At 46.3% G+C, this 14,356-nt stretch overlaps 1 protein-coding gene across 1 annotated transcript in view; it reads right to left on the reverse strand.

The window, feature by feature from the left end:
- Positions 1–1,724: 1,724 nt before the first annotated feature.
- The window catches only part of NLRP5 (NLR family pyrin domain containing 5), a 30,740-nt gene continuing 18,108 nt past the window's right edge, over positions 1,725–14,356 (reverse strand). The window contains exons 8-11 of the mRNA XM_022584838.3: positions 11,597–11,767; positions 8,925–9,092; positions 5,601–5,771; positions 1,725–3,564 (exon numbers count right to left, since the gene is read on the reverse strand). Of these exons, the coding sequence (XP_022440546.1) occupies positions 3,432–3,564; positions 5,601–5,771; positions 8,925–9,092; positions 11,597–11,767 (643 nt within the window). The 3' untranslated portion in view covers positions 1,725–3,431. The remainder of the gene's footprint in view (positions 3,565–5,600; positions 5,772–8,924; positions 9,093–11,596; positions 11,768–14,356) is intronic.

The raw sequence follows: 14,356 nt of genomic DNA on the forward strand, positions 1-14,356 counted from the left end.
TGGAAGTGTCCCTGGCCTGCCACTGCTTCCTAGCAACAAAACTATCCTAGAGGCGGGAGATGGACTCTGGTGGGTGGGTGGATACCTGCCTGCCCCCGGGGCCCCACTGGAGGAGCCAGCCAGGGGTCTGGCAGGAAGACAAGGGTGGGCAGTTGCTTTCTGGTGTTTCTTGTGTTCTAGGCGCTGTGCTACTTGCCAGATGGACCTGGTCCTGCAGCATCATCGCAGCAGTCCTGGGACATTGAGGACTGCTAGCAGGTCAGTCCTCAGGGTGGGGCCCAGTGATGCCAATTCCAGTGTCCTGGGACCCTCAGCTGGAGTCCTGGGGACCACATCCCCGGGATCTTCAGGGGGTATTTCCAGCCTGGCCAAAAGCCGTGGCTGGACTCAACGTTCCTTTTACCTCTGCAGAAAGAGAGAGGAGTTTACCAGTAGAAGGGGAGCTGAAGGAGGAAGGGGGGTTTCTACCTTGAGCCCTGAATCTCCCCCTGGTGCTTTGCTGCCCTTGAGCAGATCCTGCCCCCACCCACCTCAGGGCCTCAGGTTCTCACCTGGTGAACCAGGGGCTCAAAACCAAGGTCACGGATGGCCATCTGGTGGGCAGAGACGTGACTCCCCAGGAGGATATATTAGAACGTCTTGGGTGCGATCGTAGGTCAGAGAACCCTGTTCTCAAGTGGCCATCGCCTCGCTTGGAAGTTAGTTGAGGCAGTTCAGTTTGAGATCTCAGACCCCTCCAAAGGAGGGAGGGGTGACGCTGTTGTTTGTCCAGAGCGGGCTTGGGTAAACAAAGGCTGAGAACACATTGCCCATTGCCCGCAGTCCCTTCCCTCTCATCCAGCGCTGCCCTTGGGCGCTTCCGGAGGTGGGGGAGGGAGGGAGGGAGGGAGGGAGGAGTCGTGCCTGGTGGGTGGAAGGGATGTGCCCCGTCCCTTGGGTTGAAGTAAGGGCTTGGGTTGAGTCATTCTCTCCCTACCCCTGGGGCAAGAAAGATTCTGGGCCAGTTTCCACGGTGCCGCATATAGGCTGTGTGACTCTGGGCAAGTGAGCTAATCCCTCTCACCCTCGGCTTCCTCCTCTGTGCAGAGAAGATCTTGCCTGTCTCGACTGTCTCAAGGGATCCCTGGGAGTGTCTGTAAGTGCCTGGTCCTTGGTCACTGACAGCTAATTCCTGTCCCGGGAAGGAACCTAACGCAGGGGTGAGGAACCAGGGTTCAAATCCCTGTTCTGCCAGCAGGTGCCGCTTACCCTCTCCAGGCCTTGTATGCACTCACCTCCTGAAGGACATCTTGGTTGCTTCCAAGTTTTGGCAGCTATGAATAACGCAGCTATACCTTTGGGTCTACGAAACAGCTGTCCTCCTACGAGGGAAACAAGAAGTGGCCACACCCTCAGCATTACACGCCGATGTGGGCTTGCCAGGGAAGCAGTTCTGTCCCGCGGGGTGTGGCGGTGCTTCCGAGGGAGGCTTCTCTGTTGAACGTAGAGTGGCAGTTCTCGGGTGGCGGTGAGTGTGCCCCAAAGGTAGCGTCTGGCGATGTCTGGAGCCGTTTTTAGTTCTCAGGACCGGGGGTGGGTGGGTGCACCTGGCATCTAGTTGGTAAACGCCAGGGATGCTGCTCGATGCCCTACCGTGCACAGGAGAGCCCCCTTGCCCGCCACAAAGGATCATCCTGCCCCGAAGTTCGACAGTGCTGAGGATGAAACACCTGCCCTGGGGACGCGTGAGCCGTCCTTTCTGGATGACGCTCTACCGCCACCTAGTGAGCTCCAGGGGAGGTTCAAGGGAATGGCAGGGAGGTGGGTTGAGATCCTGCCCTCCCGGGGCTGCTGAATTCACTGAACTCACCAGTTGGGGAACTTCTACTCAGTGACCTCAGGTCAGGAATTCTGTGACTTGTAGCTTAGAGGATCAGACCTGACATGGCTTCACGCCACACACATCCCCAACATTACCCACCTGCAGAGTGTGAGGAGTGGGTAGAAGGGAGTGCCACACCACATGACATGGGGAAAGGATCCAGCTGGAGAAAATGACAATGCAAGAGCCCAGAGTCATCCAGGAGGCAGCATGTGCCCACCCTGGGTGCCCACCCCGCGGCCAGACGTACTAGGTCAGGGCGATGTCCCTGGATTTGCCAACGGTCGCCTTCCAGGAGATGTTCCCTGTCCTCTTGCTCTGCCTTCCGGGGGGCGCAAATATAAAAAGAAATGTGCATGCAACTATGTATCATATTTTAGACCCCACATATAAGTGATACCACATGGTATTTGTCTTTCTCCTTCTGATTTACTTCATTTAGTATGATAATCCATGTAGCTGCAAATGACATTATTTCATTCTTTCTTATGGCTGAGTAATATTCCAGTGTATACGTGTACCACATCTTTATCCTCTCCTCTGTTGATGGACAGTTACGTTGCTCCCTGTGTTGGCTATTGTTAATAGTGCTGCTATGAACATTGGGGTGCACATGTCTTTTCCAATTAGAGTTTTCTCTGGATTACTAATTGACTTTGTGACACCAGACAGACAAATGTCAACATCCATCGGCCTCTGTTTCCTTATCTGTAAAATAGGGAAACTATTACCTACCTCTTGGGGTTGGTTTGAGGGAGAGACTGTGGTAGACCAGTTGTTCTTTACTACACTAAGCAATAAATTCAGCTTTGTGTTTATATCTCAGAGGTTGAATGATAGTCACATCCCACTTTGAAATTCAGATATGTGCTTTAAAAAACCAGCAGACCTGTGTTATCAAAATTTGGGGGCACTTTTAAGGACCTAAGTCCTCCCTCCTCTGCTCTGGAATCACACCCACATTGATCAAAAAGGCCACCGGAGGGACTTCCCTGGCGGTGCAGTATTTAAGAATCTGCCTGTCAACGCAGGGGACATGGGTTCGATCTGTGGTCCAGGAATATCCCACATGCCGTGGAGCAACTAAGCCCATGCGCCACAACTACTGAGCCCACGTGCTGCAACTACTGAAGCCTGCATGCCTAGAGCCTGTGCTCTGCAGCGAGAGAAGCCACCACAATGAGAAGCCCGCACACCACAATGAAGAGTAGCCCCCGCTCGCCAGAAGAGAAACCCCACATGCAGCAATGAAGACCCAACGCAGCCAAAAAAAAAAGAAGGCCACTGGATGCTTTTTCCAAATGCTCAGTGTTTATTTGATTCTCTCTCCATGCCCTCTGGTAGGACAGACATTTCACAGATACTGAGGTCCTATGACACGAAGGTCACAAGCCTACCTCAGGCAAATGCAATGACCAAGTTAAAGTGGACACACAAGAATCACTACCTATGAGGGCTTTATGAGAATCAGAAATCATTATCCATCTTTGAAAAGGAACCCCTGGGCACAGCTGGACCCTAGAAAGTTCCTCCATCAGAGTGAGTGTGGGTGGGGAGGGTTTTTACGTCTTCAGCTTTTCCACCAGTACCGGTCATCTTCCGCAAAAGAATACCAACCGTCACCAATTACAATGTGCGGCTTGAGTCGCTCTAGCTCCTCCAGAAGCCTTCTTATTCGAGCAGGGTATTGCCATTTCCACAGCCTGGGGAGCAAGAAGGGGACTTACTACTCTGAGAATTTGCTTCTGACGCTTCTCCCTTCCTCAGAATTCCTGGACACCCCACCAAGGGTCTGAAACCTCCTCTTGCACTTTTTTTTTTTTTAATTTTTGGCCACACCACACGGCATGTGGGATATTAGTTCCCTGGCCAGATATCAAACCCCCATCCCCTGCACTGGAAGCACGGAGTCTTAATCACTGGATCGCCAGGGAAGTCCCTCCTCTTGTATTCTTGAGGAGAAACAGTGTGTTCCCCATAGAATGAAAGTCAGTCCCTCCTTGTAAAGGAACTCTTTACAAGGCAGACACTACACTGAGTTTTTACAGGCACCTGTCCCTCATAGCTATCTGAAGAGGCAGACATGGTTATTCATCCATTCAAGAACTCCTTCCTGAGAACTGACTTTGTGCCAGGTCCTGTTACAGGGTTTAGAGGCACAGTGATGAACAAGGCAAAATCCCCACCATCATGAAGCTTATATTCTGGGAGAGAGAAACAGGTATTCAAATAGACACATGGTATCGTCCCCATTTGACAGATAAGGAAACAGCCTCCTGAAAGGTCCATTAGTAAAATCTAGGTCTGCCTCTTCTCATCTTTACTGCTAAGTTCCCTAAATCACAAGCTTATCTCATCAGAGGCTACATTGCCTCGTGAGTCACCGACACAAATATGCCCCTTTTCAACACAGCCTTCTGCCTTTTCAGCTCACTCGCTGAAGTGATCGCTGAAACCGTTCTCTTTGGCTGCATCAAGATCTCCAAATCCACTGAGCCATGCTTTCCAAGCCACCCTCCCCCTCAGATTTCACACCACAGCCATCGTGTTCTTTCTGGTGACGTCCATCAGTCAAAACTTGACCCCTGGATAAATCCACCTGCTGTACGCTGGACCACACAGGAGAAACCAGTTAGTCAACCGGGAAGTTTGCTACTGATATAAATACATCACAATCAACCACAAGGGGCCTTCTGTGCTGCCACAAGTTTTATGTTTCTCCAGTCAGGTATTTACTTCCCTCAATCACAGCTGTACTTCTTCACCTCCAGGGGTGCCCTGAGCATGAGGTGCTAAGAAGCAAATACTTTTTCTATCGTCAAAATTAATTCCACACCCGGTCACTCTCTCTTACTCTTTTGTTTCCTTCTTGGCGTTTACCACCTGCAGTAATCCTGAACATTAAAAACATTTAATGGTGGGAAAATACACATAACCTTTACCATCGGAACCATTTTTCATCGTACAGGTCAGTGGCACTCAGTCCATCCACACTGTTGTGTAACCTTCAGCACTGTCCATCCTTATAACTCTTTTCATCTCCCCCAGCTGAAACTCTGTCCCCGTTAAACACTAACTCCCCGTCTCCCGCTCCCCAGGCCCCCACCGTTCCACTTTCTGTCTCTGTGGATCTGATGAATCTAGGGACCTCACCTAAGTAGTATCATGTAGTATTTGTCTTTCTGTTACTGGCTTATTTCACCAAGCATAATGTCCTCAAGGTTCTTCCACGTTGTAGCATGTGTCAATTTCCTTCCTTTTTAGGCCGAATAATATTTTATGGTATGGACAGACCACACGTCATTTATCCATTCACCCATCAGTAGATACCTGGGTTGCTTCCACCTCTTGGCTATTGTGAATAATGCTGCTATGTACACAGATGTGCAAATATCTCTTTGAAAACCTGCTTTCAATTTTGTTGGGTGTATACCCACAAGCGGGATGGCTGGATCCTATGGTACTTCCAGTTTTAGGGTTTTTTTTGAAGATAAACATTTTATTTGTATGTCATCCCTCCACGCTCCCCAAACCCATCTCCAGAGGAAACCCCATGGTACCCACCCTGTATCCACAGCACCCCAGACGGTGCCTGGAACACGGTGGGCACTTAGCGGTTGGATAAAGATCTGGTTGATGAGACAAGGTCTCAACTTCTCAGATCAACTGCTTCTCCACCAATTAGTGTGCCTGTAGCAGAAGGAGGCTTGTATTTCAGAAGACATCGCCGGGGACTTACCCGATGGTTTGTAGATTAGATGTGGGTTGTGCAAAGGCCAAACACAGCTTTGTCATCCCTCTGGGACCGAAATTGTTCTGCATCAGGTTTAGGCTGGTCAGGTGCTGATTGCAGGAGAGGGCAGAGGAGAGGGCCTCACAGCCATTGGAGGTCAGTCCACATGTCTCCAACCTTTAGAGAGCACAGCACAGCCAAGGAATGACCCCAAGATCCGGATCCCTCCTTTAACACATGTTTGACTTCCACCACAACTTTAAAATCACAGCGGGGGGCTTCCCTGGTGGCACAGTGGTTGAGAATCCGCCAGCCAATACAGGGGACATGGGTTCGAGCCCTAGTCCAGGAAGATCCTACATGCCATGGAGCAACTAAGCCCGTGCACCACAACTACTGAGCCTGTGCTCTAGAGCCCGCGAGCCACAACTACTGAAACCCGCGAGCCACAACTACTGAGCCTGCGTGCCTAGAGCCCATGCTCCGCAACAAAAGAAGCCACCGCAATGAGAAGCCTGCACACCACAACGAAGAGTAGCCCCCACTTGCCACAACTAAAGAAAGCCTGCACACAGCAACAAAGACCCAATGCAGCCAAAATTAAATACCACAACGGAATACTACTCAGCCATGAAAAAGAGCAAAATCTTGCCACTTGCAGCAACATGGGTGAACCTGGAGTGTATTATGCATAGTGAAGTAGGTCAGACAGAGAAAGACAAACACTGTATGTTTTCACTTAAATGTGGAATCTAAAAAATAAAATGAATGAATGAAGAAAACAGAAATAGAGTCATAGACACAGAGAAAAAAACCAGTGGTGGGGGAGGGGCAATAGAGAAGTAGGGGATTAAGAGGTACAAACAACTAGGTATAAAATAAATCAGCAGCAGGACTTCCCTGGTGGTCCCCTGGTTAAGAATCTACCTTCCCAATTTTTTCAGATTCCACATACATGCGTTAATATATGATATTTGGTTTTCTCTTTATGACTTACTTCAGTCTGTAGGACAGCCTCTAGGTCCATCCACATCTCTACAAATGACCCAATTTCATTTCTTTTTATGGCTGAGTAATATTCCATTGTATATATGTGCCACGTCTTCTTTATCCATTCATCTGTTGATGGACACTTAGGTTGCTTCCACGTCCTGGCTATTGTAAATAGTGCTGCAATGAACATTGGGGTGCATGTGTCTTTGAATTACAGTTTTCTCTGGGTATGTGCCCAGGAGTGGGATTGCTGGGTCATATGGTAGCTCTATTTTTAGTTTTTTAAGGAACCTCCATACTGTTCTCCATACTGGCTTTATCAATTTACATTCCCATCAGCAGTGCACGAGGGTTCATTTTACTCCACACCCTCTCCAGCATTTATTGTTTGTAGAAACAATGTAGTTTTTAAAATTTCTTTCTTTCTTTATTTATTTATTTATTTATTTTTGGCTGCATTGTGTCTTTGTTGCTATGTGTGGACTTCCTCTAGTTGCAGTGAGCGGGGGCTGCTCTTTGTTGCCGTGCGCGAGCTTCTCATTGTGGTGGCTTCTCTTGTTGCAGAGCATGGGCTCTAGGTGCGCGGGCTTCAGTAGTTGTGGCATGCAGGCTTAGGTGCTCCACGGCATGTGGGATCTTCCCGGACCAGGGATTGAACCCATGTCTCCTGCGTTGGCAGGCAGATTCTTAACCACTGCACCACCAGGGAAGTCCCAAAACAGTGTACTTTAATTAAAAAATACTTTATTGCTAAAAAATGTTAATCTTCTGAGCCTTCATCAAGTCATCAAAGTTCACCAATCTGGAATTAACAGATACAAGCTACTGTATGTAAAATAGGTAACCAACAAGGACCTACTGTGTAGCGCAGGGAATATGCTCAATATCCTGTAATAACCTATACGGGAAAAGAATCTGAAAAATAATTATATATATAATGTATAACTGAATCACTTTGCTGTATACCTGAAACTAACACAACATTGTAAATGAACTATATTTCAGTTAAAAAAAATTAGAAAGTAAAAAAAGCTCATTGCTCACAGATCACCATCACAAATATAATAAAAATGAAAAAGTCGGAAACATTGGGAGAATCACCAAAATGTGACAGAGACACAAAGTGAGAAAATGTTGGAAAAATGGCACTGATAGACTTGCTTGATGCAGGGTTGCCACAAACCTTCCATTTGTGAAAAACACAGTATCTGGGAAGAACAATAAAATGAGGTCTGCCTGTAATCTACTTTCTGTCTTTATGGATTTGCCCATTCTGGATATTTCATAGAAATGGAATCATACAACATGTGACCTTTTGTATTTGGCTTATTTCACTTTAGCCTAATGTCTTCAAGGTTCATCCACATTGTAGCATGTATCAGTGCTTCAGTCCTTTTTTTTAAAATTTTTTATTTTACATTGTATTGTTGATTTATTGACACAATGTTGTGTTAGTTTCAGGTGTACAGCAGAGATTCAATTGTGTATATATATATATTATATATATATATATCCATTCTTTTTCAGATTCTTTTCCCATATAGGTTATTACAGAATATTGAGTAGCATTCCCTGTGCTGTACAGTAGGTCCTTGTTGGTTATTTTTTATATATATATATATATATATTAGTGTGTATATGTTAATCCCAAACTCGTAATTTATCCCTGCCCGCCATGTTTCCCCTTTAGTAACGATGTTTGTTTTCTATGTGAGTCTGTTTCTTTTTCATAAGTTCATTTGTATCCTTTTTTTTAGATTCCACATATAAGCCATATCATATGGTATTTGTCTGTCTCTGTCTGAATTCCTTCACTTAGTATGACCATCTCTAGGTCCATCCATGTTGCAGCAAATGGCACTATTTCATTCTTTTTTTATGGCTGAGTAATATTCCATTGTATGTACTGGCACACTGTTTTAAACAAGCCTCTGGGGTGATTGTGATGCTTACTAGGGTTTGAGAACCAGCCATGTCATCATTTGCTCTTTGGTCCACCTTTCTCACTAGACCGTAAATGCAGCCACTCCATGATCTATACATGTCCATACCTCCACCATTTGGCACTGTGCTCAGCACACATGGGTTTTCCAGTAAAGATGCATCTATTTAGTTCTCACTACCTCCAGACCCTGTTCTCAAGCGTTGGCTATTTAATTCATCCATATAAAGGAGCCCAGTTGGAATTTGTGCCTCAGTCTGTTAGTCTGCCATGGTTGTATGCTGTCTAATTTGATGGAATTGTGAAAATCAGAACACGGTCTTTGTTCAAGCGACTTAACGTTTGGGTCCCCTTCACTCTGTGCCCAGCCCTCAAAGAGGATCCCAGGAACGTACCCAAGTCTCCTCAGAGAATTCTTCTGTTTCAATCCCTCACACAGCGCTGCAATCCCGTGGTCACCCAGGGCATTGGCGGCTAGATCCAGGCTCTTCAGGTGTTGACTTCTTGTGATGACATAGGACAGATTCTTGCAGCAAGCGGCAGTGAGACGGCACTTTACCAATCTGCAAGAGGAGGGAAGTGGGGGTGGGTGGGGGAGAGAGAGCGTGAGAGAGAGAGAGAGAGAGAGAGAGAGATGGAGAGAGAGAGATGAAGACAGAGAGATGAATAGATATAGAAAGATGGAGAGAGAGAGGGAGAGAGAGAGAGAGGTTGAGATGAAGAGAGAGAGATGGAGATTATTGAGCGAGATTTAGAGAGAGGGACAATATCTGTACCTTTTGAGGAGAGCACCACAGTGGGATAAGGTTCAGAAACATTAGTAGAGATTCCCCTTGTTCCTTCCTAACTGGCGATCTTTCTGTCCATCCCTGTGAACAGCTTAGGACAGTTTATCATCTCAAGAGACATATAATAGGAGAGGGTGGGGAAAGTTTTCGAAGAGACTGGAGGCATCTTCAGACAAAGAAATGAGCTATCAGAGCATTCTTTTCACCTGAAGATGAGATAAACATTCTCCCTGGTGGAAGGCAGGGAGAGAGACGGAAAAAAAGCATGCGTAGAAATTGGTAGAGCCTCTGACAAAGGGACAGAGCCCTGAGAGGGACAGAAAAGATGATAGAAGTCACTGAAACACTAGGTAGGGTTTGGGATCCAAAAGGAGAAGGGGTCTTGTGTGTCTGTTCCCAGGAGGAGTGAGAGAGGGTGGAAATGGCCCCTTCAGTAGTGACTATATGAGTCATCTGAAGAGACATGACAGAAACAGCTCCAGAGTCTCACATCATCAACTTAGTGTGCTCAGCACAGAATGATCCCACTGGGTCCATCTCCATGAGGCATTCACATCAAGAACGAGGAAGGAGGGCTTCCCTGGTGGCACAGTGGTTAAGAATCCACCTGCCAATGCAGGGGACACGGGTTTGATCCCTGGTCTGGGAGGATCCCACATGCCGTGGAGCAACTAAGCCCATGAGCCACAACTACTGAAGCCTGCACGCCACAACTACTGAAGCCCGCGCACCACAACTACTGAAGCCCATGTACCTAGAGCCCGTGCTCCGCAACAAGAGAAGCCACCGCAATGAGAAGCCTGCACAAAGCAAAGAAGAGTAGTCCCCACTCGCAACAACTAGAGGAAGCCCGCACGCAGCAACGAAGACCCAATGCAGCCAAAAATAAATTAAGAAAAAGAAAAAGAAAAAAGAACAAGGAAGGACTCACTTGTGAAGACCAGGTGGGAATGATCAAGTCTTAGAGGCCAGTATGGACCGATGGTGATGGTGAAGACCAGAAAATCTCCCAGCACTTAAGTGCAACCCCAAAGAAATGGCATCTCCAATGGACTAAGCTGAATTTTCTATACCATGCAGCACTAGGGCTCAAAATGCCAATTCCATGAAAAGAAATAGAAGAATTAATACTTGAGGGCTACTCAGAGGTTTGTGTACTATGATCTCTATCCAATTCCTTTCATTTGTTTATTTTTGGGGAGGGAAGGCTCTCAAAGTGGTCCCACTTTTTGGTCCACTAACTCTACCTTTGTAATCGATCATAAGAAAAGGCTATCAAGCACACAGAGTTTGATAAGGTACCCATGACTAAAACACTGGACATAAGCCCAGTGTCCAGCTTTTGGGGATTTTATTTATTAAAATTTTATTTTTTTATTTTTTGGCCACACCACTTGGCATGTGGGATCCTAGTTCCCTGACCAGGGATTGAACCCATACCCCCTGCAGTGGAAGCACAAAGTCGTAACCACTGGATCGCCAGGGAAGTCCCAGCTTTGGGGGGTTTTAAAAGTTATTATGCACCATTAAATGGAATACCATATCATGCTTCACTTACTATTATGATTTGCTTATCCTCAAGGACAGAATGTGAGACCCAAGCAAGGTTTATGTTCCTTGGGAGTTTTAGTTCCCCCTGGTGTATGATTGGTGGGGGAACTGCAGAAATATTGAGAGCCACATGCCTGCCACATGGTAAGAATACCTGAGTGGAAACTGCTAGGATCCTTTCTTTGTGACACATTCAATGCTGCTTATGCATCCGGGAGACATTAACTGAAATATTGAGTGATTATTGCTTGGTTTCAAGCTTAGAGATTTATTTCTGTTCATTGAGGTCCTTTAATTTTTTCTAGTTGGTTTAGTGATGGAATACTCCTAGTATATAAAAATGTTCCAATAGGGGTGAAGAAATTTGAGCCCCAGAGAGAAAAGGGATTGAGAGATAGACAGCTACCCCCCTCCCCCTCCCCCCCACATACAGAATGAATAGCTGAAGATTAACCTGGTGCAAGATGTTCTGAAAAGTAAAGAGGTTTTAGAGATCAAGCGTGTCCTAGAATCCCATAGATCCTTCCACGGGGCTCCCGTTCAGAATACTTTCTCTTTCCTTCCCATACTCACTGCAGTGTCAACACATCAACTTACCCAGAGTGTCCACTGGAAAGAATGAGCCTCAGTTGACCCTAGAACTAATTTGTGGTACTATCGCTCTTGACATTCTAGAACCTCAGGCCCCCAGATGGTAGAGTTGATCCCCAACAACCAGGGAAACTTACTCAAGGTCCTGGAGGAGACAAGACGGCTCCATCATGACCTCACACAGAAGGTTCATCCCGTCATCTTCCAAGGGGTTCATGCTAAGGCTCAGATGCGTCAGATGTCTGTTGCCCATGAGTGCAAATGCAAGAAAGCCACAGCCAGCCACATCCAGGTTGCATGCGTTTAGTCTGCAGGGCACACACAGGGAAAGAGGACGGTCATACATGTTCCTCAGTGTGACCTCACGTGAGCAACTTCCCTCGGCCTCAGTCTTCTCCTCCTGTGGGTGTCAGGGATGGGATGACCGTGGAACACCTGGCACAGTGCACGTGCTGGATGCTACTCAAGATCCATCTTTTTAAAATTTTCCTCCATACTCAACGCATTCGCTTCCTATGGCTGCTGTAACAAATGGCCACAAACTTAGTGTTTCAAAAACACACCTATGTTATCTTACGGTTTTGGAGGTCAGGGTCTCACTGGTCTGGAAATCAAGGTGTCAGCAGGGCTGTGTTCCTTCTGGAGAGAATCTGTTCCCTTGCCTTTTCCAGCTTTTAGAAGCTGCCCCCATGCCTTAGATCTTGGTCTCCAGCCAGCAACTGTATCACTCTGTTATCACCCCTCCACCTGTGAGTCTCCTACCTCCTTCTTTCCTCTGAAGGACATGTGTGATTACATGGGGACCACCCAGATAATCTAGGAGAATCTTCCCATCTCAAGATTCTTTTTAAAAATTTTTTCTTTTGCTCTTTTGTTCTATTCTATTTTATTTTTACTTTGGCTGCACCACACGTCTTGAGGGATCTTAGTTCCCTGACCGGGGATCGAACCCGTGCCCCCTGCAGTGGAAGCACGGAGTCCTGACCACTGGACCGCCAGGGAAGTCCCTCAGGATTCTTAACTTAATCACACTGCAAAGTCCTTTTTACCATGTAAGGTATCATATTCATAAGTTCCGGGGATTAGGACACGGACATCTTGGCGAGCGGGTGGTGCTCACTAGTCTCTCTACACTGCTATCTCCGCATACTTACTCACTGGGGAACCTTAGAACTCGTCATAAGGTAGACATATGAATCAAAGTTATATTCTTCAACAGAATTTCTGGCTACAGGTATACCATTAATGCACGAATATTTTCCCCTCATGTGACGTTGTTGGTGGACTAATGGGTCAAAGGTGAAATGGCAGAGCTGGTTGTCGGCACTGAGCAGGGCTAACAGTCTCACATTCTTACCGTCAAACCAAAGATTTCTGATAGAAGAGTCTGGCAACACGAGGGGGCAGTATTTAAAACAGTGACAGGGACACCTACACCTACTGTAAAATAGCTAGAGTACACAGCACCCCCAGATATGTGTGTGTGTCACACACACTTTGTGGCTAATGATCCTACATCACCAGTACCCTCGTCTAAAAATCTCATCTCTCTTTTTTTTTTTGGCCACACGTCACGTGGGATCTTAGTTCCTTGACTGGGGATCAAACCAGTGCACCCTGCATTGGAAGTACAGAGTCTTAACCACTGGACCGCCAGGGAAGTACTGAAAAATCTCAGCTCTAATCCAACACTCCCCTGCCAGAATCTAACCTATGTAAACATAGGGACCACATCTGCCTCTCATCTCTGTCCCTAGCAACCAAGAGTGTTTGCCCAACGTAGGTGCTTAATAAATGGTCAAGCCTCATTATTCGTGGACTCTGCATTCCTGAATCCGCCTCCTTGCTAACATTGGTGTCCCCAAAAACCGATATTTGCAAATCAATAATGTGCACAGCAGAGAAAAATTTGAGTTGTCGGTTGCACATGCTCCTAGCTGAGGTTGGAATTTTTCAGCTGTCACACCATAAACAGGCATCCTTTTCACAGTCCAGTTAATGCCACGATGTTTTGCATTTTTGTGGGGTTTTTTGTTGTTGGTGGTGACTTCATTGTTTAAAATGGCCCCCAAGGATAGTGCTAAGGTGCTGTCTAGTGTCCTGAGGGTAAGAAGGCTGGGATGTGTTTTATGGAGAAAACAAATGTATCACATAAGCTTTCTTCAGGGATGAGATCTAGTGCTGTTGGCTGTGAGTTCAATGTTAATGAATCAATAATATGCATTAAATAAAGTGTCTTTAAAAAGAAACACACAAAACAAGGTTATGTATTGATTGGTTGAAGAAAATGTGACACAAGTGAACTTATCTATGAAACAGAGACAGACACACAGACATAGAGAACAGACTTGTGCTTGCCAAGGGGGAGGGAGGCTGGGGGAGGGATGGATTGGGAGTTTGGGATTAGCAGATGTAAGCTATTATCTATAGGATGGATAAACAACAAGGTCCTACTGTAGAGCACAGGGAACTATATTCAATATCCTGTGATAAACCATAATGAAAAAGAATATATATATGTATAACTGAATCACTTTGCTATACACCAGATATTAACACAACAATATAAATCAACTATACTTGAATAAAATAAATTTTAAAAAATGTGACCAGAGGCTCCCGGGAACCTAACCCTGTATTCCCGTAGGTGCAATGGTTCAGTATTCGCTAATTCAGCATTTGCTAATTCAGTATTCACAGCAACTTTACAGAACACAACTGCCACAAGTAATGAGAATCGGCTGTATTTGGATAAATGAGGACTTCCCACTGTAAGAAAACACAGAGGCGGAGGTGGAATTTTCCACGGAAGGATGAAATATAGAAGCTATCAGGAGGGGCAGGATGTGGCACTTATCAGGTCCCTTCGTCCTGACAATTTCCACGTTCCCCACTGC

Source organism: Delphinapterus leucas, chromosome 20, assembly GCF_059928025.1.
Source record: "Delphinapterus leucas isolate spDelLeu-1000000601 "Yukka" chromosome 20, BTC_Dleu_Yukka2, whole genome shotgun sequence".
Classification (NCBI taxonomy): domain Eukaryota; kingdom Metazoa; phylum Chordata; class Mammalia; order Artiodactyla; family Monodontidae; genus Delphinapterus; species Delphinapterus leucas.